Genomic DNA, 27,344 nt, shown 5'->3' on the forward strand with positions numbered 1-27,344 from the left:
ACAACATTTACAGTAATACTAGCATGTGTTTTAAATTGCATATGCGATGCAACTACAGAACTGAATGACAAAATACACATTTCACAGTATATACTAGCCCAAAAATAACCTAGTGTGAGAAATCAAACCACAATCTTTCTGCAACCCTTCTTCCATAGTGTTAGACCACAGTTCCTGTAGCAACCTCCTTTGAAACACTCAACTATACCAGTGGGTATTAGGTTCACTGCACTTTCGACCACCACCATCATAGCTTCAAGTTCAACTATAGCAGGTGTGGTTGACAATTTCACAGTTTAAGCATACCAGGTGTAGCATAACTTGTGTAAAAAAAAATCACAACTAATAAAAGAGGTTCTTATTTACTAATTAAATCACTACCTATTTTTTTTGTTACATTTTGTACAGCAGCCAAACAAATACATCCTTTTCTTAAACCACATCAACTCCTCCATTGCAACTATCATATTCAGCTGCAGCTGCCCTGTGTGTGCTACTACTCCTTCCTTCAAAATGGATATTTTGTGCATTGTGGGTCACAGCTATGTTTTCTGGGCCACAGAATATGCGAGAAAGAGTGGCATTGACAGGGACTTGGGTTTGCCTAAAGGATTAGCAAGAGAGCGTTAAAGTGGCACCAATTGCTGCCTTTTGTTGAGAGTATTGGATATCACTGGAGGTGGTTTGGAACTGTTCCCTCGCCCTGTCTTGGTGTACTCAAAAATGTGCCTAAGGTTTTACAGGGGACCACGCAGAGCCCTGCAATAGGGTCAAGACTTCATGCATGAAGCAAAAAAAATAACTTATATTTATAGTAAAAAACTCATAACATACACAAAATGCCCATTAGGTCTCTGCACATTCTTTCGGGGTCTTAAAGATATGTTGGGACCAAATAGCAGTCCTTTTTTTGTTTTATTTGTTTTAGTGGGTTCACACCTCCATCACTGAGAGCTGAATTGGGGTATCGACTCCACCCACATGAGAAAAAAACGAATCTAGGTATTGTAAAACTCCTAACAGATGTCTAAGACACCCTTTTAATGTACTCAAGGGGGTCATGGTATGCCTACCCTGAATGCTTCTATGCTCTCAAATGTTTAAAACATTCCACCTGGACCAGCTCTGCATCATATAAGGGCAGCAGCAAAATGTTTAGCATCTTGCAGGCAACCATTTAGAACACTCCTCCGGCCATGTGGGTTCACATAGGCCTGCTTTGGATTCGTGGTCCTCCGCGTCCCTATATATTCAAATTTGGATTTTCTTTTAAAAAACTACTTAATGGATTTACACCAAATCACAAATAGGGCATTTTCTGGACCATCAGCTATCTTTCTGCAAAATGTGGTACAATTCCTTTCAGCAGTTCGGGCTGTAGCCATCTCTAAAGTTCTTATGAAAATTAACCTGGAGAAAATGCGTTTTGGGACCCCCCATTTTTTCCCGGCCCCCGCTTGACAGATCACCCAAAAACTTTCAAGACGGTAGCTGAATTGAGCATTAAAGTGGTTTCGAACATTTTGCGAGGATTTGAAAATGACTCCAAAGTTATTGGAGAACAAAAAATGGTCTTCCTAGGGAAACTACATCCTAACTATAATTACCTTCTTGTGACCGCCAGGTAATATATATCATATATTTATATATTAAATGAAAAAACTAAGTTTACAGGGACATTATAGCTAGGTTTATAGTTTACACGCGCAGAACCATAGAAATTGAGCTGTTATAGTTATCTCAAGTAACTACAATTTATGCCCTAAGGTAACTATAACTCGCCTCCCACCATGCACAGTTTTCCCATAATTAATAGTTATAGTTACCTTGGGGCATGAATTATAGTTACCTGTGATAACTATAACTTTAAATGCTGAATTTCTATGGTTTTGTGTGTGTTAAATCTGAACCTAACTATAACATCCCTAGAACCTGTAGTTTGTTCAGTGAATATCTAAGGTTCATTTAATTCTATTTCCTAACTATAATGTCCCTTTCACTTTTATTTTTTAGTGACGTTCTTTGTTTTTTAATGCTATTTTCTAACAATAACATCCCTACAACCTTTGGTTGTAGGAATGCGGGGTGGGTGTGTGAGAGGGTGTGTTAGTGCGTGTATGGGTCAGTGAATGGGTGTGTGAGTGGTTCTCTGGATCTTTAAATGAATGCGAGAATGACTATATGGGTATGCGAATGAGTATGCTAGTGGTTTTCAGGGTCTCTGAATGGGTATGTGACTGGCTGTATGAGAGGGAGTGGCTGTGTGAGTGTGTACATGTGTGTAGGAGTTTTTGCTGGGTCTGTGTGTTGCTGTGTATGTGGTTATGTGTGTCTGGGAGTTGGTATGGCAATACTTGCATGATTGTGTATATGGGTGTGTGAGTGGGTTAGTGAATGCCTGTGTGGGTCTGTAAGTAGATGTATACGTGGTTCTCTGGTCTGCAAGTGGGTGTGTGAGTGGCTGTGTGAGTGTCTAAATGGGTGTGTGAAAATGGTTTTCCTAGTCTTTGAGTGGGTGTTTGAGAGGCTGTATGGGAATGTGAGTGGGTGCATGAGTGGTTGTGGGAGTATATAAGTGGGTGTGGGAGTGTGTGAGTGGGTGTGTGAGCACCATTGTAGGTCTGTGAGCGACTGGTTCTCTAAGTGAATGCATCCATGACTATATGGGTGTGTGAGTGGCTGCATGGATGTGTGCCTGGGTGTATGAGTAGCTGTGTGGGTCTTGGAGTGGATGTTTGAGTGGTTTTCTCTGTCACTGAGTTGCTATGTCAGTGACTTTATGAGTGTGTGAGAGGATGTGTGAATGGCTGTATGGATGTGTGACTGGGTGAGTGAGTGTCTGTATTGGTGTGTGAGTGATTTTCTGAGTCTCTAGGTGGGTGTGTGAGTGGCTATGTGGCTATGTGAGAGGGTGTGTGAGTAGCTATGTGGGTGCGTAAGTGGGCATAAGAGTGGGTGATAGGTGGGTGTGTAAGTCTGTGTGGGTCTAGGAGTGGGTATGTAGGTGGCTGTATGAGGGAGTATGTGGATATGAGTTGGTGTGTAAATGCCTGTGTGGGTCTGTGAGTAGATACGTGAATGGTTATCTGAGTCTTTGAGTGGATGTGTGAGTAAGGGTATGTGACTGGGTGTGTGAGTGGCTGTATGATGAGTGACTGGGTGTGCGACTGTCAATATTGGTGTATGGGAGGTTTTCTGGATCGCTGAGTGGGTGTGTGGGTGGCTGTATGGGTGTGTGAGTGAATGTGTGGGGCTATAAGTAGGTCTGTGAGTATGTTTGCGAGTGTCTGTATGGGTGTGTGAGTAGTTGTCCAGGTCTCTGAGTGGGTGTGTGAGTGATGATATAGGTGTGAGAGTGGATGAATTGGTGTGTGAGTGGTTGTGTTGGTATGTGATAGAGTGTATGAGTGGGTCTGTGATTGGGTGTATGTGTTTTTTAATTGGGGTCCACTGCAGATTCACATGTGTTGGCGCTGTGCAGCGCGGTGGATCTGCCGATCCTTGCACACCAAAAATAAAATGTTTTTGGACAAATTCTTGTCCATTACAATTCTTGTCATTGACCCCTCCTTAAGTTTCATGGGGTCAATATATCTCTATCCTGACAACATATATCTAATTTATACTTTATTCCCCCCATTGAACCATGTTCCGATTCACAAAATGGTGGCAGCAAATTTACTCTCAGGTTGTGGCTATCCAATGCACCATTACTGTTGATGCGTCGATCAGCAGATCCATAGTGGTGGATCCGCAGTTGATTGGTGTCTCTAGATATACATAAATATTTTTTCTTTAATGTATTCAAAACTGCAAACCAGAGTTATACTAAAATTCAAAAAACATTCTTTCTGGACCAAGATCCAGCTTTCTTCCAAATTTGTTGTAATTTCATTCAGCAGTTCTGGCTGAGACGTGTCAAAAATCCCTATAGGAAATTGCATGGGGAAAACCCATTTTGGGACCCCCCTTTTTTCATGGCCCCCTCTTGCTGAAACACCCCGTAAACTTCCAGACAGTAGCTGAAGTGAGTGGCAAACAGCTGCAAAGTAATTAGCACATATAGATTATATTATACATTCATTAATGATTTATTTATTTTTTGTCTCCGAGGCAATATTATTTCCTAACAAAATGTGTCTTTTATTTTTCAGGAGAGTCAATCAACACACCTGGTAAAGTAACATTTTAATTAATCACAATTCAAAACAGGAATCGCTAAACCAACTTTGATATTGTGCCTTTTTAACTTTTTAGATGAATTTATATCTAAGTACTTCAAATTATGTATGAATTAAGGGCCAGATGTACGAATCACGTTTGTGGTCACAAATGGTCAGATTCATAGAATGGGGCTGTTTTGACTGCAAAACTGCTTTTTGGCATTTGCAAAGCCCAAATAGCGATTCAGCAACTTGTTACTAAGGGCCATATGTATCAAGCTAATTAGCATTCGCAAAGGCCGAATTCTGCGAATTTCGGCCTTTGCGAATGCTAATTTGACAAATGGTATGTATCACACATGTTTGATGCAAAATAAGGAATAGCAACATTTGCAATTCCTTATTTTGCGATTGCACTTAAGGAATCGTAAATTTTGCGATTCCTTAAATGCAATGTATCAACCAAAAAATATTCAAAAAATGCCATTAAGGATTCGCAAATTACCACCAACTTCTAGTTGGTGGTAATTTGCGAATTCTTTTCAAAAATCTTTTTTCCAAAAAACAAAAGGTGCCATATGACGCCCATACATGCCCTTAGGGCATGTAAGTGCGCCATATGCCCCCAAATGTCTTTTTCAGGGGTGCAGCAGGGTGTTCTTGAGACACCCCTGCACCCTTGAAAAAATTCCGAATTTGCGATTAGCTAATTGCTAATCGCAAATTGCCCCTTCATTCCTATGGGCCTCCTGGCCCATAGAAATGAATGGGTAATTTGCGATTAGCAATTTGCTAATCGCAAATTAGGAATAGTAAGGAATCGCTATTAAATAGCGATTTTGTACATACATACCGTTTTGCGAATTCCAAATAGCGATTCCTTAAAATTCACTATTTGGAATTCGCAAAACGGAAGTATGATACATATGGCCCTAAATCTAAATTTAGGTTTTGCAATTTGGTATTAGGATTGAGCGTGTTTAGCAACTAAAATATGGTTGCAAAACATTTGCATTTTACCACCATTTGAAAAATGGTGGTAAGCCATTCACAAGGATCCCCTTCCCCTTTGAGAATGGTTGGGACCGATTTTTTTAATAGCAGGCAGTGGTTCCATGGACCACTGCCTACTCTTAAAAATTGAAAAGAACACTTTTCATTTATTTTTTTGAAACACATTCTTTTTTCCTTTTACTAAAATGGGTTTCATTTAAAAATAATTGTTTCTTTAAAAGCAATCCGAGACAATGGTCTTCTGACCCAGCAGGCTGCGATTCCTAATGGTTTGCAAATTGCGACCTACCTCATTAATATTCATAAGGTAGTTCGATTTGCGACCCACTATGAATTACAATTTCCTAATTGCTATTCACTACGAATCACAATTAAGAAATCGCAGTTCTGAAGTTTTGTACATGTGGCCATATATAATCAAAACAATGTAATTAATAAATGATTTTTATGCACACAAGTCAGCTTACCATGGCTGGTCTAGGAGGTTATAAAAATCAATTTAGGCCTGCAGTTTGTGAATATCACAAACTAGTAAATGGTCTCAAAATTGTATGCTGCAAAAGTGCAGTTTGTGAATAGCACTTTGTAGTAAGTTTTGTAGTACTACTAAGTGCATTTTGTGAATCAGGCCCTATGTGATTGAAGGTAGACTGTTAAGTCTCCTTGCATGTGCAATCGTATGGTAAATAAGACTAATGATTAGCTAGAAAAAAAACTGGACAGGGAGTGTGTACATTAATCACAACACTGGGCATCGTATAGTTGCAAGGCTATGCAATAAACATTATATTATCAATATTGTGTGTGCCTTCCAGAGTAGTATGACTATATTGCGTAGCCACTGTATTGTAGCTGAGGCTTGTATTTAAAATAAATAAAAACCTTTTTAGATTTATGCGACTGTCACATTTTCTCTGCATTCATTTCCAGCAGTGAATCAGACAGGCTTTTAGCCTCTATGTTGTTGCACACATTTCCATCTGTTATTCCTTCACTTCTCTAGGATGGAATATATTTAATTGCACATTGCGTTGGAACACCTTGAATGGATCACCAGACTTGTCTAATCCGAGCAGCGCAGCTTTCCAACAAAACTCCAAACAATATACAGATATAGTAGGTATCTTACATGTTTTTCATGCAGTATTTGAGATGACATATTTACTTTGGTTTGTTGCCTTTACTGTAGGGGAAGCTTTCTGTGTGTGTGTGTGTGTGGGGGGAGGGGCGGGGGGCTGAGGCTAGGTATATTAGTAAGTGGTTTTTCTCACAGCAAGGTAGGCATCACGTAGCCATTTGTGCTGCTAATCCCACGCAATCGTCCTTCTCTGTCCCCATTGCTCAAGAGCGAACAGTGACGTGGTAGCCATGTTAAACTTGCTGTACACCATAAACAATAAAATATGGAATTGAGGTCAACCTGTTATTGTTCTTGACCTCATTTATTTTCAATACCATAACTCTAATATTTTTTCATCATAAATCCCCTTCTCTAAAGTACACTTTTTGCTGCCTTGATTTTAATCAAACTGACTTCTGTAAAGTCTTGCAATGCATGTGCTATGTAATTTTCTGTCATAGCTATGTTATGACATGCGCTTTTTCTATAGCACTATGTTTGCCATGCCACAACCTGGTTTTGCTGTTGGATGACTCAGTATGTATATTGATGTCTGCCACTGAAAGGCTGGCAGTCAAGATTCCAAAAAACCTCACATGCGCATATGTGATTCTGTCATGATTTGCGTGCCAATGTCTTCCTACCCCCGTGTCCGAGATGAATGCTCTCTGTCAGGGTGTTTGCATTCCTGCACCCAGTCTCCTTCTATTCGGAAAACTGTGCCTGAGAAGGCTGCAGGAACAAGCCCTTTCTGACCCAAGCTGTATGATGAACTATATACCATAGATATATTGTGATTGAAAAATGTTGTGGTAAAAACATTGAGCACCAAAATAACCACTTTACGTACCTATAATGTATGATACAGAAATATCATGCTCAAAATTATTGTGGTCCAAAATACTATCATTATATTAAGAAGCATATATAGTAAATTATATAGTTAACTGTATATATATATATATATATATATATATATATATTACCTACTGGCGATAGCCAGTAGGTATATATAGTTAGGATTGTTTTCCATAGGGAAATCGCAACATTTTATTGGGAATAACTTTGGCGCCGGTTGAGGAATCTTCCTGATATTTTCCTTAACTTTGCCTCGCGGCGCTCCGCTCCTTCCCTGAAAGTTTGGGGGGGATCCGTCAAGCAGGGGCCGAGATAAAAGGGGGGTCCCAAAACGTGTTTTCCCCATGTTAATTTCCATAGGGCGGTTGGACTCACTTTTAGCCCGAACGGCTGAATGGTTTTCCACCAAACTTGGCAAAATTGTAGGGACTGGTAGCCCGATGTGCCTTTGCTATGTCTCAAGATATGTGCTCCCGTGGATTTTACGAAAATTAACTTTGAAAAATATATATTGGGCTACATTGGGCTATATATATGTTAGAGCCCAAATGTAGCCCAATGTAGCCCAATGTAGCCCAAAGATGGCCACCAGAGACAAAAAAAAACAAATGTAGCCCAAATATCAGCCAGATGTAGCCCAACTATAGCCCAATGACAGAATGTCCCAGAGTGTTCTAAAGAACAACTAGAGCGCTAACAGTCTTACGTATGACAAAAGTATGGCACACCTGAAGTCATCTTGATTGGAATAAAGTGTTAACACTTAAAACATTTAATTTGCAAAGGAACAAAATGAGGGGGTTCATTTTGCCATAGAAATTATGATTAGTGCTGAAGAAAGAAAAATTAGGGCACATTTTGAGTGACTTCTCAAATCCTCTTATATTTCATTAAAAACATTCTGATATGCAGTCTCCCAAGATGGCCACCAGAGACAAAAGAGCCCAAATGTAGCCCAAATATCAGCCAGATGTAGCCCAACTATAGCCCAATGACAGAATGTCCCAGAGTGTTCTAAAGAACAACTAGAACGCTAACAGTCTTACTTATGACAAAAGTATGGCACACCTGAAGTCATCTTGATTGGAATAAAGTGGTAACACTTAATACATTTAATTTGAAAAGGAACAAAATGAGGGGTTTCATTTTGCCATAGAAATTTTATATATATATATTCACTGGAAAAACCATAGGTTACACACCAGTTATAGTTAGGAATTAGCATTTAAAAAACCTTTGAAATTCACTGAAAAAACCATAGGTTTCACACCAGTTATAGTTAGCTGGAAATTTTACTCGCATAAAACCATTGAAATTCCCACGTTATAGTTAGTTGGACTCACTATAACTTGCACGTCTGCAATGCACTGCTGATGACGTCACATATTACATCACTCATGCATATATTTAAATATTTAAACATTACTCGCTAGTATATGTATTCACTAAGATACACCTAATTAGCCAGTTAACAAATCAATTTCTTTTTAAAAACACTGAAAAACCCATAGGTTTCAGGCCTTATATAGTTAGGAATTAGCATTTAAAAAACCTTTGAAATTCACTGAAAAAACCATAGGTTTCAGGCCTTATATAGTTAGGAATTAGCATTAAAAAAACCTTTGAAATTCACTGAAAAAACCATAGGTTTCAGGCCTTATATAGTTAGGAATCAGCATTTAAAAAACCTTTGAAATTCACTGAAAAAACCATAGGTTTCAGGCCTTATATAGTTAGGAATTAGCATTTAAAAAAACCTTTGAAATTCACTGAAAAAACCATAGGTTTCAGGAGTTATATAGTTAGGAATTAGTTTTTAAAAACCTTTGAAATTCACTCAAAAAACTATAAGTTTTAGTGGTGTTATAGTTAGCTGGACATTTTACTCATACAAAACCAATGAAATTGCTCCTATATAGTTAGTTGTACTAACTATATTTCGCGCACCCGCAATCCACTGCTGATGATGTCACATATTAGATCATTCATGACATGGTCAGTGACATCACTGATGAAATCTCAAATGACATCACTGATGACATCATCCAGTGAATGTGGTTTGCTTCGTTATTTAAATATGCATTATATATATAGCAATTTACATTGAAGAATGAGTGGATATATATAAATAAATATTTGGATGGAGGATTTAGTAGCAGTGTAATTGACTGTTTACTTGACCAATTTATAATGTCTCACTAAATATAGTGGATAGTGACTAAACTGTGTGAATATCTGTATCACTTTGTCAGTTGTTGTGTAAACTGATTCTACAGTTGGTTACTAGCTATGTGAAAGTCTATATTAGTTATTGATTAGTTAACTGAGTAGTTGTATGGGAGTGTGAAAGTGTGTGTGGTTCGGTGGGGGGGGGTGTGACTGTCCAAAGATGTGTGAATAGTTGATTCAGTAGATATATGAAGTTAAAACTACATGTTCTAACAGTTTGGGTGAGGGAATCTCCAGCTGAGTAAGTTTGAGTTCTAGATCATTTTTCCTTTTAGGTTTCCGTTTTGTGAATCTGCGCTGATTTTATTCCACAAATGTTTGCTCATATTGTGTGCACTTGCCTTGTTACTTATTCCATGTAATAATGTAAAAGTAATATAGAGTCAAAATAGTTAATGTTACCATTTTTCTTTAAAATATATGTATATAGCTTGAGAGAAAAAGAAATTAATAATTCAAAATTAAATTTGACTAGTAAAATATAAATCACAAAAGCATTAGACAGATAGAAATAAGTGTTCAATATTTAACTTTTGAATATGATTGAATATGCTCAAAATATCTTTAACAATCAATTATAAACAACATGCCTGCCAAAAACTTTCATTAAAAAAAAGAATGCACTGAACACCATAAATAGAGTGTTCTAACTAAACTTCCACAAAATTGACGAAAATGAATACATTAGGGGGTTAGATTTTCTAATCTAAAATCAGTCTAAACAACATTGGAAAATGTGCATACATTGAGATACCTGGGGGCAGGGGCAGAGCAATATTCTAATTCAGATTTATTATTCTACCTCCAGTCTAACAAATATAGGGGAAAGAGCATACACTGGGGGATCCAATACACACAAAATTAAAAAAACTAATCTTAAAATCAAACATGTATATCGGAATAGCACAAACACATTTTAAGAGCAATAATAATAATAATAATAGTCATAATAATAATAAAATATACTGAATGACTCAACAACCACCAACATAACGTAATCAAATCTGTTATGATTAAAATGGTATTACATTTTAATTTACCTATTTTGTATACTATCTATTCCTTCCACCTAAGTATACAACACAATGAACAAATTAAAACAATTGAAACATCAAACCACAAAATAAAAAACTTTTGAACATGTAACAATAATTAATATCATCTTTACAAACAACAATACCCACCATAACACCACTATCCACCGGAAATACACAAATTAATAGTTTAAAGTGTACATATACGAACAGTTTTATAAATTAAAAATATTTAAACATATAGATGACAATTTTAATTAAAATAATTGCTTTATAAATGCATTCACAATTATTAGAACTGTAAATATATTTAACTTAAACAGGACCAACGTAATCTCCCAATAAATATCACAATCCCAAAGTAAAATTTGTTTCATGATTAACAAAATATTTTAAATACGTATATATATTAATAACAATTAAAACTAAAATGCCGCCTGCCACCTGCCTAAACCCCCATAAAGCCCAGAACATGAAATAAACATGTTAACAAACAAATAGCAAATGAAAAGTCAAGACGTCAATTAAAATTAATTAAAATACATACATTAAAAACACACTACCCGAGATTGATTTTAGACAGCTTAGCCTTGATAATAGTGAATTACTAGAACTTACGCCAACCTGGGACGAAATTATGGAATCCCTATTACGCTTGCCAGAGGGGAAAGCCGCAGGAATGGATGGCATTCCTGTGGAATTTTATAAGATCTTTGCCCCCCAAATTAACTCTATCTTCACAAACGTGGTAACCTCTATCTTCAATGGGGACTCCCCACCTGCTTCCTGGTCCAGCGCTAGAATATCTATATTTCCAAAGAAGGGGAAGTCTCCTTTGGAGATGGGCTCATACAGACCCATTACTCTTATCAACTGCGATTCCAAAGTCTTCTCCAAAATACTGGCTTCCAGAATATCCACTGTGGTTGAATCCTTAGTATCAGAATGGCAACACAGCTTCATTCCAGAAAAGGGCACCATGGAACGTATCAGGTCGGCCATCACCCTGTTTGATGAGGCACAGACGGCTGGAGATCCGATGTCACTAACACTGCTAGATGCTGAAAAAGCATTTGACCGGGGCTCCTGGCGGTTCCTTTGGGCTGTCATGGGCAAGATGGGCTTCGGGCCAAGACTCACACAGCTGTGCTGACCTTATACCTCAAACCAACGGCCTGTGTATCTATTAATGGGCAACTCACTGATCTATTCAACATTTCTCGGGGCACTAGGCAGGGCTGCCCTTGTTCCCCTCTCCTATTTGCCATTTACCTTGACCCATGTATTAAACAAATTGAAAGGAACCCAGCCATCTTAGCAGTTAACTTCCAGGGTATCAACACCAAAATCCTGGCTTATGCGGATGATCTGGCCAATACTTCCCCTGATCCGGCGAATACCATACTGGCATTGGAGATGGAGGCTCAAAAATTTGGTAAAATATCAGGCTATGCCCTGAATAAAAATAATCATAAATAAAGAAATCACCTGGACTGATAACAGGGTAGTGCCCAAGGCTAAATACCTGGGGGTTTTCATATCAGCCAACATAGACAAAATCGTATCAGAAAATGTAGTCCCTCTTGTGGCAGATACCATGAAGGCCCTCAAACAAATTGATAACTTACACCTGACCCTTGTTGGAAGATGCAACGTAATAAAAATGACATATTTTCCTAAATTCCTTTACTTCTTTCGTACCATACCCCTGGAATTTAGCAAAATTAACCTGCTGAAATTCAAGCAAATATTCACACAGTTCATCAGGGCCTACTCTCAACCAAGGCGGGCGACAAGGCAAGTATCGCTTCCAAGAGAGCAAGGTGGGTGGTCCTTCCCTAACATTACGCTATATTATTGGGCCTCTGTCATGCAGTACAGCTCCGAGCTGGTGAGGGAATCCCCTCTCTCTTCTGTACCGGGGCTTGCCTCTCCTTTTCAACTTCTACTGGGTGAACAGCGCTGGGGCTGCCTTCTCCGAGAGACAGCTTTCGGATACTACAAACGTGTGAGATTTAAGACCTTAATGAACTCATACAAGGTCTTCCGTAATATCCGTAGAATCTTTGGGCTGGGAAGATTCAATTTTTACTCTCCTATTTCTACCAACTGTAATCTTCCCGCTATATTTGGAAAATCCTACCTTTCAGACTGTCACAAGGCAGGTATCACGAAACTAGGGGATCTTATCACTGGCGAGGGAGTCAAATCATTCGCAAGTCTACAATCCAAATTTAGCCTGAAAAGCCAAGATGCCTTTAAGTATCTCTCCATATGTGATTTTCTCTCCAGAAAGGTTGGGGGTACCGCCGGGTTCACGGAAGTAGAACTTCTTCACACACTACGCAACATCACAGCCCCTCGAATAGGTCTTTTATATAACATACTAAATAGACAGACCCCAGACGAGAAGCGTGGCTCAGTGGTTAGAGGCGGCAGACCCGGAAGCTAAGATCGGCCGTGGACCAGGGTTCGATTCCCCGCCTCGGCGGGTCTCGGGCTCAAAAATTCCACGGACTCGACAATTCTCGCTCCGGTGCCTACTCGACTCACGAGGTCACACTCTGCGACTCTGGGCAATAGCTTGGTTAATCTCCACTACGGCCCCTCGCGGCGGGATGCCTGGCTTTCACCTTGTGGAAACCCTGCCGGGGTATCTCACAGGGGAATACCAGGACGGGTTCCCTAAGCAAGCGCCTTGATGCCTTCGGGTGATACATGCGCTATATAAGTCGCAATACATACAGACGATTTACAGACAATAGCTAACAAATGGCACACCAAACTTGAATCCCCACACAGCATTTTTTTCAACTCCTTAGTATTTTCCCAAAACATATCGTTGTCAGCCAAGCTGCAAGCACAACATTTTAAAACTATCTTTTTCCTGTATATTACCCCTAGTAAAATTGCTAAGTGGGGAGCCGGCAAAGGGACACTCTGCCCAAGGTGCTCGGAATATGGTGCCGATTCAATTCACATATTTGCAACCTGTTTTAAACTTGCCTCAATCGTTCTTAGGGTACAGGAATTTTTTGGGTAAGTCACTACTCAGTGTATCGTACTAAACCCCCCAGTCATCATGTTGGGGACCGAGTCTGATACTCTCAGGATCAAAAGTAGGGGATTAATCTTCATTGTGATGGCAATGTGGAGGATCTGTGTTGCTTCAGTATGGTTGGATGCCGATCCCCCATCATTCTCTCAGCGGCTGGCCAGGCTAGTCACAACTTACCATCTAGAGAAATCTGTCTATGCTAGGAAAGGCCGTAAAAGCCTAAAGAAGGGCCTTGAAGTGTGGGAAATGTTCACATCCTGGTTGGAGCAGCAGGGGTAACTAGGTTTTGCGCTCTCTTCCCCGGTTGCTTTTTTTTCTTCTTTTTTTTCTCTTCTCTTTTGTGAATCTCGATTTGATAGTGCCATTTACTTATGTTTATTCCTCTTTTTGTGCCATTTGCTTACTTTGCAGTTCTACATTGTGGTGGGTGGGGGTGGGAGGGGAGGCTGAAATTTCATATCTCTGTATTATTCTTTGTTACTTTGCAAATACAATTTATTTTAAACAATCACACTACCCACACACTACCTGCAATGAACTCCACAGTCTGAACAAAATGATACATTACAATTATTGCATTTAAAAATAATTACAAAGACATTTTACAATAATATAAGTAAGGAACTAAAACAATACAATAAAACAACATAACAAAAGACAATAATATGGTAAACTATATTTTAAACTTCGATATTGCTGTACAAAAGTAAAGAAATGCATATACTTTTCTTTGATATTTTTGTACAGGACATTTTTGCAGTTGCAATATGTTTACCACAATATTATGGTCAAACGACCCGACCCCTCCCTTAGATATATTAACCTATACATTTCAGAGTGCAGGTTTGGAGAGTGAATTAGAGGGAAGAATTGCTTGTGGAATTTCTGCATAAGGTACTGTGGACGATCAGGGAACTCAAGCCCTGATACTCTCTGATCTTAGGAGAGCATGGCTTAGGCTGGTGGATCTTCACTTTAGGCCTGACCCCAGGCTTCTGGGATGACTACTCTTCTAAGACCCCAGTACACTAGGTCCATTGAGAAACAGTGTGACAAGGGTTGTGTGGACTTTGAGAGTGTTGTAGTCATACACTAAGGTAGGTGGAGCGCATACGTCTGCCTGTTCCACTCCTTAATTTCTGAGAGAACAGAATTCAACAGTGGCATACTGGCATTCTCAAGTTTTAGAAATGCACTACGACATACAGGAGCACCCTCTCTACTTCAATACACTGCATTCTATCTCTCATTCTCCCTTTCTGTGGGTCTTTCTTGCTCCCTTGTTGCTCAGTCTTTTCTTACATCACTCTCTTTCAAACACACACTCCTTGTCCATTTATCTTGATTGCTTACCTCTATTTCTTTCTGCCTTTCTCTCTATCAAGTACTCCTTTCCAAGTCTCTCATTCCAGGAATGCGCTAGCATTTTGTAGCCCATATCCTTGCTTCCATCATTTTATCTTTCTCTGACTGGTTACTAGAAGTGACTGCATATGATTGCATTGTTTCAAGTTATTTTTAGACAGAGTTCACAACAGATGTAGATGTAACTGATCCAGCGGAAGCGGTGTAAATATTTATAAACATTCACAAATATCCAATATATCATGAATCAAACTATGTAATCATTTACAGTCCTAGAGTTCGGGCCCATAGAAACTCTACATCCACTTACACATTATGAGGTCCTCTGATAGATCTTTGTAAGAGCTAATAGGGACTCAGATAATTAGAGACAAATTCTATTTCCTTCAAATACCTATGTTAAAGGAAATGCCTATATAACAAAACCAGTCACAAACATAGCATGTCAGATAAGTCTCATCAATAAAAATAAACTCAGTATGTTTATCAAGGTACCTTTATCTAAACTTCAAGATGAATGGTCAATACAAAAATGCATTAGTATTTACAGTACTTTTGTTATTTCAAATGATTACAGGTAAATCCACAACAGAAAATAGAAATCATGGTAAAAACATTAAAATCAATAACAGGCATGAAAGGAGAGAGATAGAGAGAGAGAGAGACACACACAAAGGAAAATACACATTGCAATTTCAGTATGTCATTCGAGATTCATATGAACCTAAAGTCAAGGAACTCTTGCACAGTGTGCAAAAGCCTGAATCAGCTAACCCTTTAACCAGAAAGGTATAGCTTGTGCAACATCACCAGCCGATAAAGTGCATGGAAAATCAGGATAGTTCAGTTCTGGGAAGGAATCAAAGTTGAGACCGCCAGAGCGGCGACACACTGTTTTCTAGTGTAACCAGGCGCTATATAAAAGGCTTTTATTATTATTATTATTATTAATAATGCATGCCCAAAATCGCAAGTAAATACAGCCAGCAGTCAGGAAAGCATTGAGCCAGTCAGAGAGAGAGAGAGTCCCTCCAAATTATTTATTTTCCTCACAAAGTAGTTATACCCCATATGTGTTCATAATTCCAGGCCCCAAATGTAGCTTCTTCACAGTTTTACACGGCTCCATTGGTTAGGACCCATGAGGTGATCATTCTCCCACCTAGTTCATCTGGATCTTTAACAAGATGCTTTTGTTCATTTGTAAATGTCACCTTGGAAATAGGAAGCACATTGAATTTTTTCATATCCTCGCTTCAACATTAGCTTGCCACATAGTTAACACTATTTTTCATAGAGAGAAATATTCTAACTGTAGGAAGAAAACTCTAGTGGTAAACGTTCATTACTGAAACAAATGGATCAGCATTTTTTTTAAATAATGAAGGACTAAATGCATTTTCTGAAGCCTATGTTAGGAAAGAAATAATACACTAACAGGTTTTGAGGCCTACATAGAAACTAGAACATCATAATTTTCTAAAGAATAAAAAACACTATTATTGAAAAGTTTAATAAATAGTGAATACATAAGAAATGATATAAAAAGCATCATTTAAATTAAACTTATGAGCATAGTCTGGTTATGATATCCTAAAAGTCTAAGCAATCACTTTTTATTTATTATGGCTTTCACGTTTAACGTAAAACATAAACAAGAATCGTTATTTATTAAGCATTTTCATTATCATATTTCTCCATTACTACTTGCAATTTACTTTTGCGCTATATTCTTCAGTACATTTAATACGTTTTTCCCTTGTGACATAAATATTTCTCATCACTCCAGTTTGCAACCTTTCTGTATGTTTCTCATTGCAGCTTTTTGAACACTAAATATGTAGTGTCATTCCTGTTCATTTGTACGTTGTACTTTTATTAAAAAACTCTCAATTTTTTTTTAAATTACTACACTGTTAGTCATTTTATAAAATATAGATTTGTTTCACACTAAACAAGCAGACTTGACTCAAGCAAAATTATGCCCAAATAATCATGCCCCATCATAACCATTCATGAATGGCTTCGTAATCATATTCCCTTAGTCTGTTCTAGACCTGTTTATGTTCACTGATTAGAAAAAGAGAACATAATATCATGCTTCATAATTGCAACTGACAACATCTTTAGAAATACTAATCATCCTGTGTGTAAAATATACATCACAACAGCAGTATCACACATATCTGCCCTTTAACTCTGCTATGCCACCTGCAGTCCCACCAGAATTCCAAAGTTCAACTGTCTAATATTTTATATGAAAAATTGATGAAATATTTTGCTTTACATAAGATCAGTAAAGGTATGTGATGGCCTAGATAACAAGCATTGAAATGTCTTAAAAATCAACAACTCACACAAGTGGCGCTATTGCAATTGCAATTTGCAGATTCTCACACTGCTCTTATAGTGATTTTGAATTAACAACAGGCACGCTAGGTCAAAGACTGTGTAAAAGAGTTATCAAACTAAATAATAACATTCTTGAATATTTATCATCTAAAGAGGGACATACACAGGAGCTCTAGTTTATCCTCCTCGGTTTTCTACTATGGTAACACATCGTTCTTGAAGCCCTCAATAGACCTATGGGGTCATTTGTTGTCTAGTGAGTAGCCCACTAGAGCATCAAGTCAGTGGAGGTCAAGGATCCAGCCATATTTGAATGCCCTCACGAGAAAAAGGATAAATGTGCCATCTGTGCAACTATTGGCAGTGCCGGGATGAACTGGCGAACAAATCCTTTTTTACGCCTGCATGAATTTAACATTTTTCAACTAAAACAAACCCTCAAAGCTGGAGCTTGTTTCGATAAAATGAAAAACCAATGACCCTGATGCACAAGGCGTCTTCACATTGTGAGCCTACTCATCAGGGTTATTCTTTGCTTTTCCTCCAGGATGCTACCACACACAAACACATGCACACAGTCACACTCAAACAAACATATGCCAACACATACTGAATACATCATCACTACCGTAACATTCCTTCCCACATCAATGATCACTTTCTCATGGCGTGGTCTTTATGCCATCAAGATTCATTTAGCAATGCATATTCTATCCATACCCAAATCATTTAACAAGGCATACTGAAGACAGCTGAGAACCATGTGGCAATCCATCATCCAGACATACCCTTGCACTAGGTGGCTATACCAGACATATTTGTACAAATCCCAATAAAAAACATTTTGTTTTGTTTTTATTGAGTTTTTAGACAGAAAATAAACATAAATAAATAAAGAGAAACAGATCACATAATCAAGAAACATCATTGAAAATAATTACATATACGGGGTACGGTGGTATACAGAAAGAGGGGGGAGAAACCCAAAATCTCTCCAATACAGAGTAGATCAATCACCCGCTGGACATTTGCAAAGATATACAGAAAGGCATATTTTGAATAACAAGCAAAATCATCAAAATGTCTGTAATATTCCAAAGGGTCATTCAAGCAAATGGCGGTAGCAGCACATACATCATCAGTACTGTTCCACATCGGTGTGTTTTCGTGCCAGTTGATATTGTGCAAAGAGACCCCAGAAACCTTTTGAGCAGTTACAAGGTGGAAGCAATTCGTTATAAACATCCGATTGGGTATTACAGTAAATCATATCTTTTTCCTACTCTCCTATAGTAGGTACAGGACCCTGCATCCACCTTATTGCAAGTCTGCACTTAGCTAGAAGAAGACCCATTGCTATCAGCTTGCACACATTCTTCCCGAGGGGCTTTGTGTAACCTAACAGCGCTAATAAGGGGTCCAGAGTGAGTAAAAGCCCAACAATATCGTTCAACATCTTAAAAATATTTTTCCTAAAAAACACCACCTGGGGACACTGCCAAGCTATGTGGAAAAACCCGGCACCTGGCGTATCACACCGTTCACAATTATCTGAATCACGTAATCCGTACCTTTGCAGGCGTAGTGGGGAAAAATGAACCCTGTTCAAGAACTTAAAATGGGCCAATCTGTGACAACCGTTTAAGGAGATCTTGCGTGTAACTTCATAGCAGTAATACCATATATAATCCGTGATTGGAACCCCTATGTCCGTCTGTCAAGCCAGCCTCGCCTTCGTGGGAGGGGAAGTCTTACTAATTATTGCTGAGGCATAAAGATGAGAGATTATCTTAGCAAGCAATTGTGAGCTCAAAAGTATGGACAGGGCAGGGATCTCCAGTGGCTCCAAGAGCTCGTCACCCAGAACAGCGCGTATAGCATGATGGGTTCTAAAGAAATGGAATTGCATTAGCGCAGAAGGCATCATCACACCACCGGCAATCTCATCCCATGTGCCCGCCCGGCTGTTTTTAAATAGATCTCCCATTGCATGTATATGTAAACTATGTAATGAGCAAAGAGTCCCTCTCTCCGAACTAAGAGCAAACCACTGACACCACTCCACTTGCAGTCGGGGCGAATATAATTGAGCACCATAATACATCTTAGAGGTGCACATTCCACGCATGGACTGTGGAGTTCACCGAGTTAAGTATCCCACACCGTCTCCATGGCGCCTTGGTCAGTAAGCGTGGTAAGGGGTCTGGGGCAGCAGCTACCTTTTCGATCTGGAGGTGAGGCAGGTCCTGGGGGCCATGAATACAACTGTGGGCATGTGAGGTCTGCGCAATCCTGTAATAAAGTTCCAAATCAGGCGTGCCCAGGCCTCCCGCTGTATATGGCAACATGAGAGTATCCAAAACAACCCGGGAAGTCTTGCCCGCCCATGACAGCTTGTTCATCAGAGAACGCAGCTCCCGAAACAGTTACTGGGGCACTACTATGGGAATATTGACAAAGAGAAATAGATAGCGAGAGAGCACCACCATCTTCATTAGAGAGAGCCTACCTGCCAAAGAAAGTGGAAGTCATATCCATCTGTCTATATCGTCGCCTAGCTTGTCAATAGCCCTATCGTAGTTCACCTTAATTACGTTGGGGCATATGTATCAAGCCTTATTCCCATTCGCAAACGGGCCGATTCTCAGAATCTGCCCGTTTGCAAACAGGAAAAAGCCTTTTGGGATGTATCATCCCAAAAAGCCCTTGCAAAATAGGGAATCTCAAATGTTGCGATTCCCTATTTTGCAAATGCATTTAAGGAATCGCAAATTGCAATTCCTTAAATGCAATGCAGGAAGCACCCAAGTTGTGGGATTTTGGCCTAAGAAATCGCAAATTTACCACCAAGTTGGTGGTAATTTGCGATGTCTTAGAAAAATGCATGTTTTTTTGCATTTTTCAAAGTGGCATGTGGTGCACATACATGCCCTCAGGACAGGTATATGCACCACATCTGCACACATACATATTTCAGGGGTGCAACTGGGTACTCGCAAATTGTGAATACCTTCCTATTCGTTCGTATGGGCCTCCAGGCCCATAGGAACAAATGGGAAGGTATTCCTTAATTGCGAATCGCAATTTGCTATTCACAATTAAGGAATATGTAGGAATCAAAATTATTATTGCGATTCCAACATACATAGCATTTTAGATGTCCTTAATAGCGATTTGCTAAAAATCGCTATTAAGGACTTACAAAACTTATTTTTCATACATATGCCCCTAAATCTGCATCAGAATGAATTTTGATGCCCAGGTAGTGCACCTGATCTGACATCCATTGTAGTGGGAAGTCAAGAGGGATCTGCACTGTGGCTAGAGTTAATGGAAAAATTATGGACTTGTCCCAGTTGATCTTTAATCCCGAAAGCCCCTCAAAGCGCAATACCTCCCGAATCAGCAGAGCAAGATGGACCTTATGGTCACAAATACACAAGAGCATATCATCAGCGTAGGCTGAGACAATTAAATTGTAGTGAGGGAAACAAAGACCCCTGTGACCGTGATATTCCCGCAGCTCCCTCAGCAGGGGCTCGCATCTACTGCGTATAATAGTGTGGATAGAGGGCACCCCTGACAAGTTCCCCATGAGATCTGAAATGGGGTGGAAACCGTATCACCAGTGCGCACCCGGCCATTGGCAAATTATACAGCACCAATATCAATTGTAAGAAGACTTTGCCTATCCCCATACGGTGCAGCACTGCATGCAATAAATGACCATTCAATTGAATCAATGGCCTTTTTTGCATCTAAAAAGCTTCGCTGCAGCCATAACCTCCTGTCGAACATGCTGGGGCAGTAGCGGAGACAGATGATTAGCCAGAATTGTGGCAAATATTTTGGTGCCTACATTAAGTAAGGAGAATGGTTGATAAGAAGGGCATCTGTGATGGTCCTTACCAGGTTTCAACAGTGTTATGATCAGCGCCTTGCACATGGAAGGGGGCATTATTCCAGCCACACCCATTTCATGAAATAGGGTAGCCAGATGGGGTGTTAGAAGATCACTTAAGCCTTTATAGAAGGAAACCGTTAGGCCCTCCTGGACAAAAAACACTGCCCTCCCGCATAAAATTGAAGTCTAAGAGTATCTTCAAAACCTCAAAAGGGCACATTAAGAATTTGCGATGTCAGTTTTGCAGCCAAAGAAGTTCAATATGCTCAAGATATTGAGCTATATTGGCAGCACTAGGGGTGATCTTGGAGCTGTACATCTCCTGATAATAGCTTCAAATCTGGTTGTTAATCTCAGCCTGCTCCGTCAGAACAGTACCCTCCTCATCAATCAGTTTAGCCAGGCACCCAGACTCCGATCTGCGGAGAGCCAGTGCCGCCGGCACCGATCCAGGCCTGTCGGCCTCCCCACAGAATCGAGCCAAAGCATACTTGCCCATATGCTTGACCTCGCTATCCGCCTCTGCATGATAGTAAGCAAGCGTGGCCTTAAGTTGCTCTCTTAACTCGAGATCATTTCTGAGGGACAACTCAGCCTCAAGTTTAGCCATTCAGGATTCCAACAAAGTAAGCCGGCCCCTAATGGAACGAAGGACCCCCTTTTGCTTGCTAATGGCAAGGCCCCATATGTAGTCCTTGAACGACTCCCAGACCGCGGCAAAGGAGTCAACCGAGCCCACATTGATGTCGAAGAAGTCAGAGATTGCATCATGTAGCTCGTGCGCAAAGACTGAGTCTAATAGCGAATATGGGGGAAATCTCCACAAGAAAGGAGGAGTGTTAACTGAGGGCATAATAATACCTAGCAGAATGTGCGAGTGGTCTGAAAATCAACGAGCCAGGACCAAGCAGTCCGGAACTTTAGGCATCAGAGTCTGTGAGATGAGCCAATAGTCTATTTGTGTGTGAATGTCATGGTGCGCTGAATAGTGTGTGATTCCGCCCCTTATGCTGGGCCTAGCTCTCCATACAGCGGTCAATTGCAGCTGTAAAGTAATATCTGTTATGGCCTTAGCAGAAGCGGACATGGGTCGAGGGGGACCCCTCGAGCGATCAAGAGCTGGGTCTAAAATACAATTAAAGTCCCCCCCCAGAAAAATCATAAGGGCTGACGGTCTTTAAGTAGTGAAAAAATTGACTGATAGAACAGCGGCTCATCATAATTCGGGCCATAGGAATTAACAATAAGAATATCCAACTCCTTTCTATGGCATCTGGATATACCATATCTGCCCGCCAGGTCGGTCTCACAATGTTCCAGTTGGAGCGCCAATTTAGGGTTGAACCCATGTCAACACACCCCTAGAATGGGAGGTGCAACACACAGCGTGAAATGTCCCTGCTAACCTCCTACCTGTAAGTAATGCACAGCAGTGGCGTAACGAAAGTTGAGGGGGCCCCCCTGCAAAGTACATGGAGGGGGCCCCTCTGAACTCACTTAGGAACTCTCAGGCCAGGGTACTGTGCTGAGGTCCATCCCTGGAGGTCGCCCCCCACATTGTTATGCTACTGCACCAGCAGTCTCAACACTTCCCTTCATTATCACAACAGAGTGTGCCTGTCCCTACGGATCTAGGCCGTTTGGTTTGGGGTCTATGGTTATTCAAAGGATGAGGAAGATCCTGTTTAAGAACATATCGTGTAGTATACTTGCAGGCTGATATACTTGTGTGTGGAGAAGAAGCAGAAAGATGAAAGTTTGACAGAGGCATTGGACCTATTAAACGCAAGTCGTTTGACTCTAAAGAAAGAAAGAAAAACAGATTTGCCAGGTACAATGTAAACTCTCCTGGCCATCATGTGTCAAAAAGAGGAGTGGAGCCAGATCAGTGCTTATTGAGGGTGATCATAGAGGCTTCATGGCCAAACAAGGAGAAGTCGCAGGCCTTCATTGGACTGGTTGAGTATTATGCGACATTCATTCCTCACTTTGATTGATAATATATTTCCTTTGGAGGAATGCTTGAAAAAGTATGTGAAGTTTGTATGAAATTATGAATGTGAAGAGACTTTGGTGGTGATCAAACAGGGGATATCAGCTGCCCAAACCCTTAAATCTTTTGACACTCATGATGGTTGCAGTATCACCATGACTGACATAAATTGTCTGGGTTTGGGGCGATCTCAATGCAAAAGAGAAGGAATGGTCAAAAGAATATTGTATTGTTTATATCAAGATTGTTATCAAGAACAGACTCTCCAATCTTGTATTCTGTGATTGAAAAGGAGGTGCTACCAATGTGGCGGAGTGTGCAGTATTTCAAAACATATGAGTTAGACGCACAGTTAGCATTGAGAACTAATAACAAACCCCTAGTAGAATTATTTAGCACCAAAAGTGGAAGGGCGGCAACACTACACATTGCAAGATGGCAATATTTACTTCTTCTGGAATGAGCTTGAATATGCCCCAGGAGGATAGAACTTTTTAGCCAATTGCTTCTCTCCAGTGCCACTAGGTGACAATGAGCTAAGGGGAAGTATGGATGCTGAATGCAACAAGCTGGTATGAATAGTAAGGTAAGGTTGCACAGTGTTTGAGAGTGCTCTAATGGAAGAGGATCAGAAGAACTAAATTGAAGATGATGAGGTTTTAAGTCAGGTAAAAGAACACAGGAATCACTGGTCTGGTGTGAAGCATTTGGAGAGTGAACTAATGGCATAGGGTCAGATTGCCAATTAGTTGACATGTGAAAGAGGTCTGTTAAGATGGAAATGGTTACTTCCGAAGTAATGCTGAGAAGAGAACTAGAGCTGGCACACCAGGGTCACATAGGGGTTAAGTCCATGATGTAGAAACTCCATGAAGTTCATTGGGGGCACAGGAAAGAATGGCTTTAAAAGGAATTAGCAAACAAATAAAAAACATTGCCAGGGATTTTTAGAGACAGGTATTTTCCAGATTGTTCCTGTGAGCTTACTACTTTAATTACTTACATGTGTTTCTGTCTCCTAACCTTAGTTTTCTTAAATAGCCAATAGCAATCATTCAAATGCTCACTTTCTATGTTTCCACTGATGCTATCTTGCTCCCTCCAACTTAGACTATCAAGAAGCCTTCACAGTAACAACCTTTGAAGCTCGACTCCATGATTCTACGTTCTTTTCTTGATGTTATTTTGCTATCTCAGAATTAACCTAAGCAGGAGCTGATCTTGACTGGTTCTGAAGATCTTGCTTCTTCAAATCCATTTTGTAAAGCAGTGCTCTCCAATCAGGTGTGTTTTAAATACCTCACGTTTTCAAAATTGTGGCACAATTTACTGGTGAAGGAATGGAATGTTATGAAACATATTCTTTACAATTTCTGGCCATCCTGAGTTTACCTTCTGCTAAGCCTTTAAAATGGTCTACCTGCCTTCAGGTGTCTTGTGTGCAAAGATCAGTGTTCCCTCACAAGAGGAGAGGCAGAGCACCTGTGAAGAATGGAAGGATAAATCCTGCAATTTATTGGTTATGTCGTGCTGATGGGGCTTGTGTAGTTCCACGTGGTGCCTATTTGCTACGTCGGGAAGTTGGATGAATGACACCAACATGACTCTGTCTTAAATAAAATGAGCATTAGAACATGGCTTTAAGTGATCTTGATGAGATCCTTGTTCTGGAAAAAATCTCGGTGATCCTCTATGATCCTCCAAAATATGTATTCAGTCTAACGTATTTCAGTGGAGATTTCAAGTTGGAATGGTGTTAGAATGTTATAACATTGTCATACCAACTTTGACGGGTTAAGAACCATGAGCATCAGCAGAAGGAGTTACAAAGCAGGCACCCAGTGTAGACATCTCCAGCTATGTTCTTGTGTACTTGGTTTCCTGGCTCACTGTGTTTAAAATGTCATGAGGTAAGCTAGAAGCCTTTCAATCCACAAGCATCCAGGTCCCCTTCCTCTGTGTAACACTTTTTGACTCGCACACAGCACTTCACAGTTAAATTTGCTTCATTGATCGGCTTACTCTAGGTTCATGCTGATGAGCTTTAGAAGAGTACAAAGGGAAGCAAGTAACTTAAAAATATTCAGTCTGTCTCTTTAGAAAAAATTCAGCCCAAGCAACAGTAGCAATTTCCGAGACTTCGGTAATGCCACAGGGAATGCTTTGGGTATATTCTCTCAGTTGAGCTGTTCGGAGGGGTTATGGGTGTGAAGGTTGAACAGTATGACTGAATCCCAGCTTAAAGTGGACCTCCCATGGTCACTTAAATCTAGGAATAGTTGTGCATTGGTTACAAAAATATCACAAGTCCCATCAGCCATTGAAGGTTTGCAGTTCAGAGGCAAAAGTGCCCACTCGCCACTCTAATGCATTCCCAACCAACAGTATACCCAGCCCTTAATGGTCTTGTTCTCCACACTGTTAGAGATTGACAAATTAATCTGGCATCCACCTTTTTTCGAGGCAAATTTACATTATTATTAGAGTTTGTAACTCGTCTCCCTCACGAGGCCCAATACATCTTACTCCTCTGTGCTACAATGAAGAAATAATGTTAAAGTAGGGCTGAGGCTCCATTTCTATTGTTCAATGCTTTTTATAGTAAATACGTTGGGATGTTCCATCAATCAGAAGTCAACAGTAGAAAATCACATTAAAAGGGGACGTCACTTGATGGATGAAGCATTGCATCCCTGGAATGTTGCACTTTTGATGAGACTTCACAAAGGCCCCTCTGCCCCCCCTCCACACCCCCCAACTAGGCATCAGTGACATTAGTAACAAGAAATAGAGGCGGTCAGATGTCAAAGAATAAATAGGACCATTTTGTGAGATGGATCACCATACTGGGAGTCTGTGACATTCCCAGACCCAGTTCTGTTGTAAGGCATGAGCCGTCTCCAGAATGCAAGGTGCTAGGCTGTCCCATCCTGCATCTTATGGTCCCATTGCTAGGGGATAGGGATGGCATATTAACTTTTGCATACGACAGTCACAATTATGTTGTAGTCCGAGTCACTGTAAACATATGTTATCTAGAAGCAACCTCAGCTGAAAGGAATAAATGTAAACAAATACTTACAGAAAAAGTTCTGTACGAGAAAAACGCCACTCTTAACTACAGACCTTTCCGTACCCATTCACGTTTTATTCTATCTTTGTACTTCTTTTGTCAGAGCACGGAAAGCTATCAGATGCAGCAGCACACAGATGGCTTTGTTAACAGCGGCAAATTAGCTGTTTTAACAGACGTTAACAGCTATGCCTAGCTCTGTGATCCCAAAGAAAAGAAGACGCAGGTGTGACGGAGCCCACCAAGAATCCATAAGGGAACTATTAAAAGTTAGCCTAAAAGATACGTCAGTGGCAACAGATTGTGACAATAACTTTCGGGAAAAACAAGTCTAATTTTAGGAAGTGTCATACAGTGTGCCTCAAGATATAACACTGTAGTGGAAGTGGAGCTTTTCCTTCACGCAAGTTCGAAGGATGATGAGCAATCTCGTCACGGTCTCCACTACGCGGAACCGGGCCCGGGGCCTGTATTGCCTTCTCCTTCTATTTTAATCAACAATCATGATGATTGTCACGGTCACGGTGACAATGATCATGCTTAACATTTCTGATTTATTGCAGCCAGCCACAGTGCGCAACTGCGCAAGCCACAACCACCTCTCTCCACTCTCAAAAACTGGAGCAAAACTTCACAGTCTCCACTGTGCAGAACAGGCCTATATTACCTTTTGCTTTTAATCGCCCGCCCGCCCCGTGATGCATCCCATTAAACCCTGACTGGATGGACAGAGACTCACCTGCGGGTGGCATAATACTGGGCTAGAAATAATCAAATGATGGCTGGCGGCCGCACGGTGCCGCTCAGTCGTCTCGGATGCCACCTCACCGCGAGCTGCAATGCGCATGACAGTTGCTCGCCAGCCCCACCCTAAGAGTGAAAAGTAAGACCACGCAGACGCAGAGACATCTGCGCGCTGCATAACATTACCATTAACCATTTAATGTATTAAGTCTAGAGCAAGCGTATGCATATCATAACGTAATTTACGTAACTATTTAATTACCTATCAAATCCCAGATATTCACGGATTTGCAGTGCTTGCTGGCTTCCCTGAGGGGGCCCCTGGAGCCCGCTGCCCGCCCTGTTTAATTCAAGAAATCTAGAGCGAGCGTATTGTAACGTAAGTTACATAACCTACACATTAATTAAGTACATTTCAAAAAATCTCAGTCAATCAC

The 27,344-nt window shown here is 40.3% G+C and overlaps 1 protein-coding gene across 1 annotated transcript in view; it reads left to right on the forward strand.

Annotated features, from left to right (window-relative positions):
• Positions 1–27,344, forward strand: part of LOC144761885 (mucin-like protein) — a 507,595-nt gene that overhangs the window by 319,801 nt on the left and 160,450 nt on the right. The window contains exons 15-16 of the mRNA XM_078647097.1: positions 4,155–4,175; positions 6,181–6,293. Of these exons, the coding sequence (XP_078503223.1) occupies positions 4,155–4,175; positions 6,181–6,293 (134 nt within the window). The remainder of the gene's footprint in view (positions 1–4,154; positions 4,176–6,180; positions 6,294–27,344) is intronic.

The sequence above is a fragment of the Lissotriton helveticus genome, chromosome 6 (genome assembly GCF_964261635.1).
Source record: "Lissotriton helveticus chromosome 6, aLisHel1.1, whole genome shotgun sequence".
Lineage (NCBI taxonomy): Eukaryota > Metazoa > Chordata > Amphibia > Caudata > Salamandridae > Lissotriton > Lissotriton helveticus.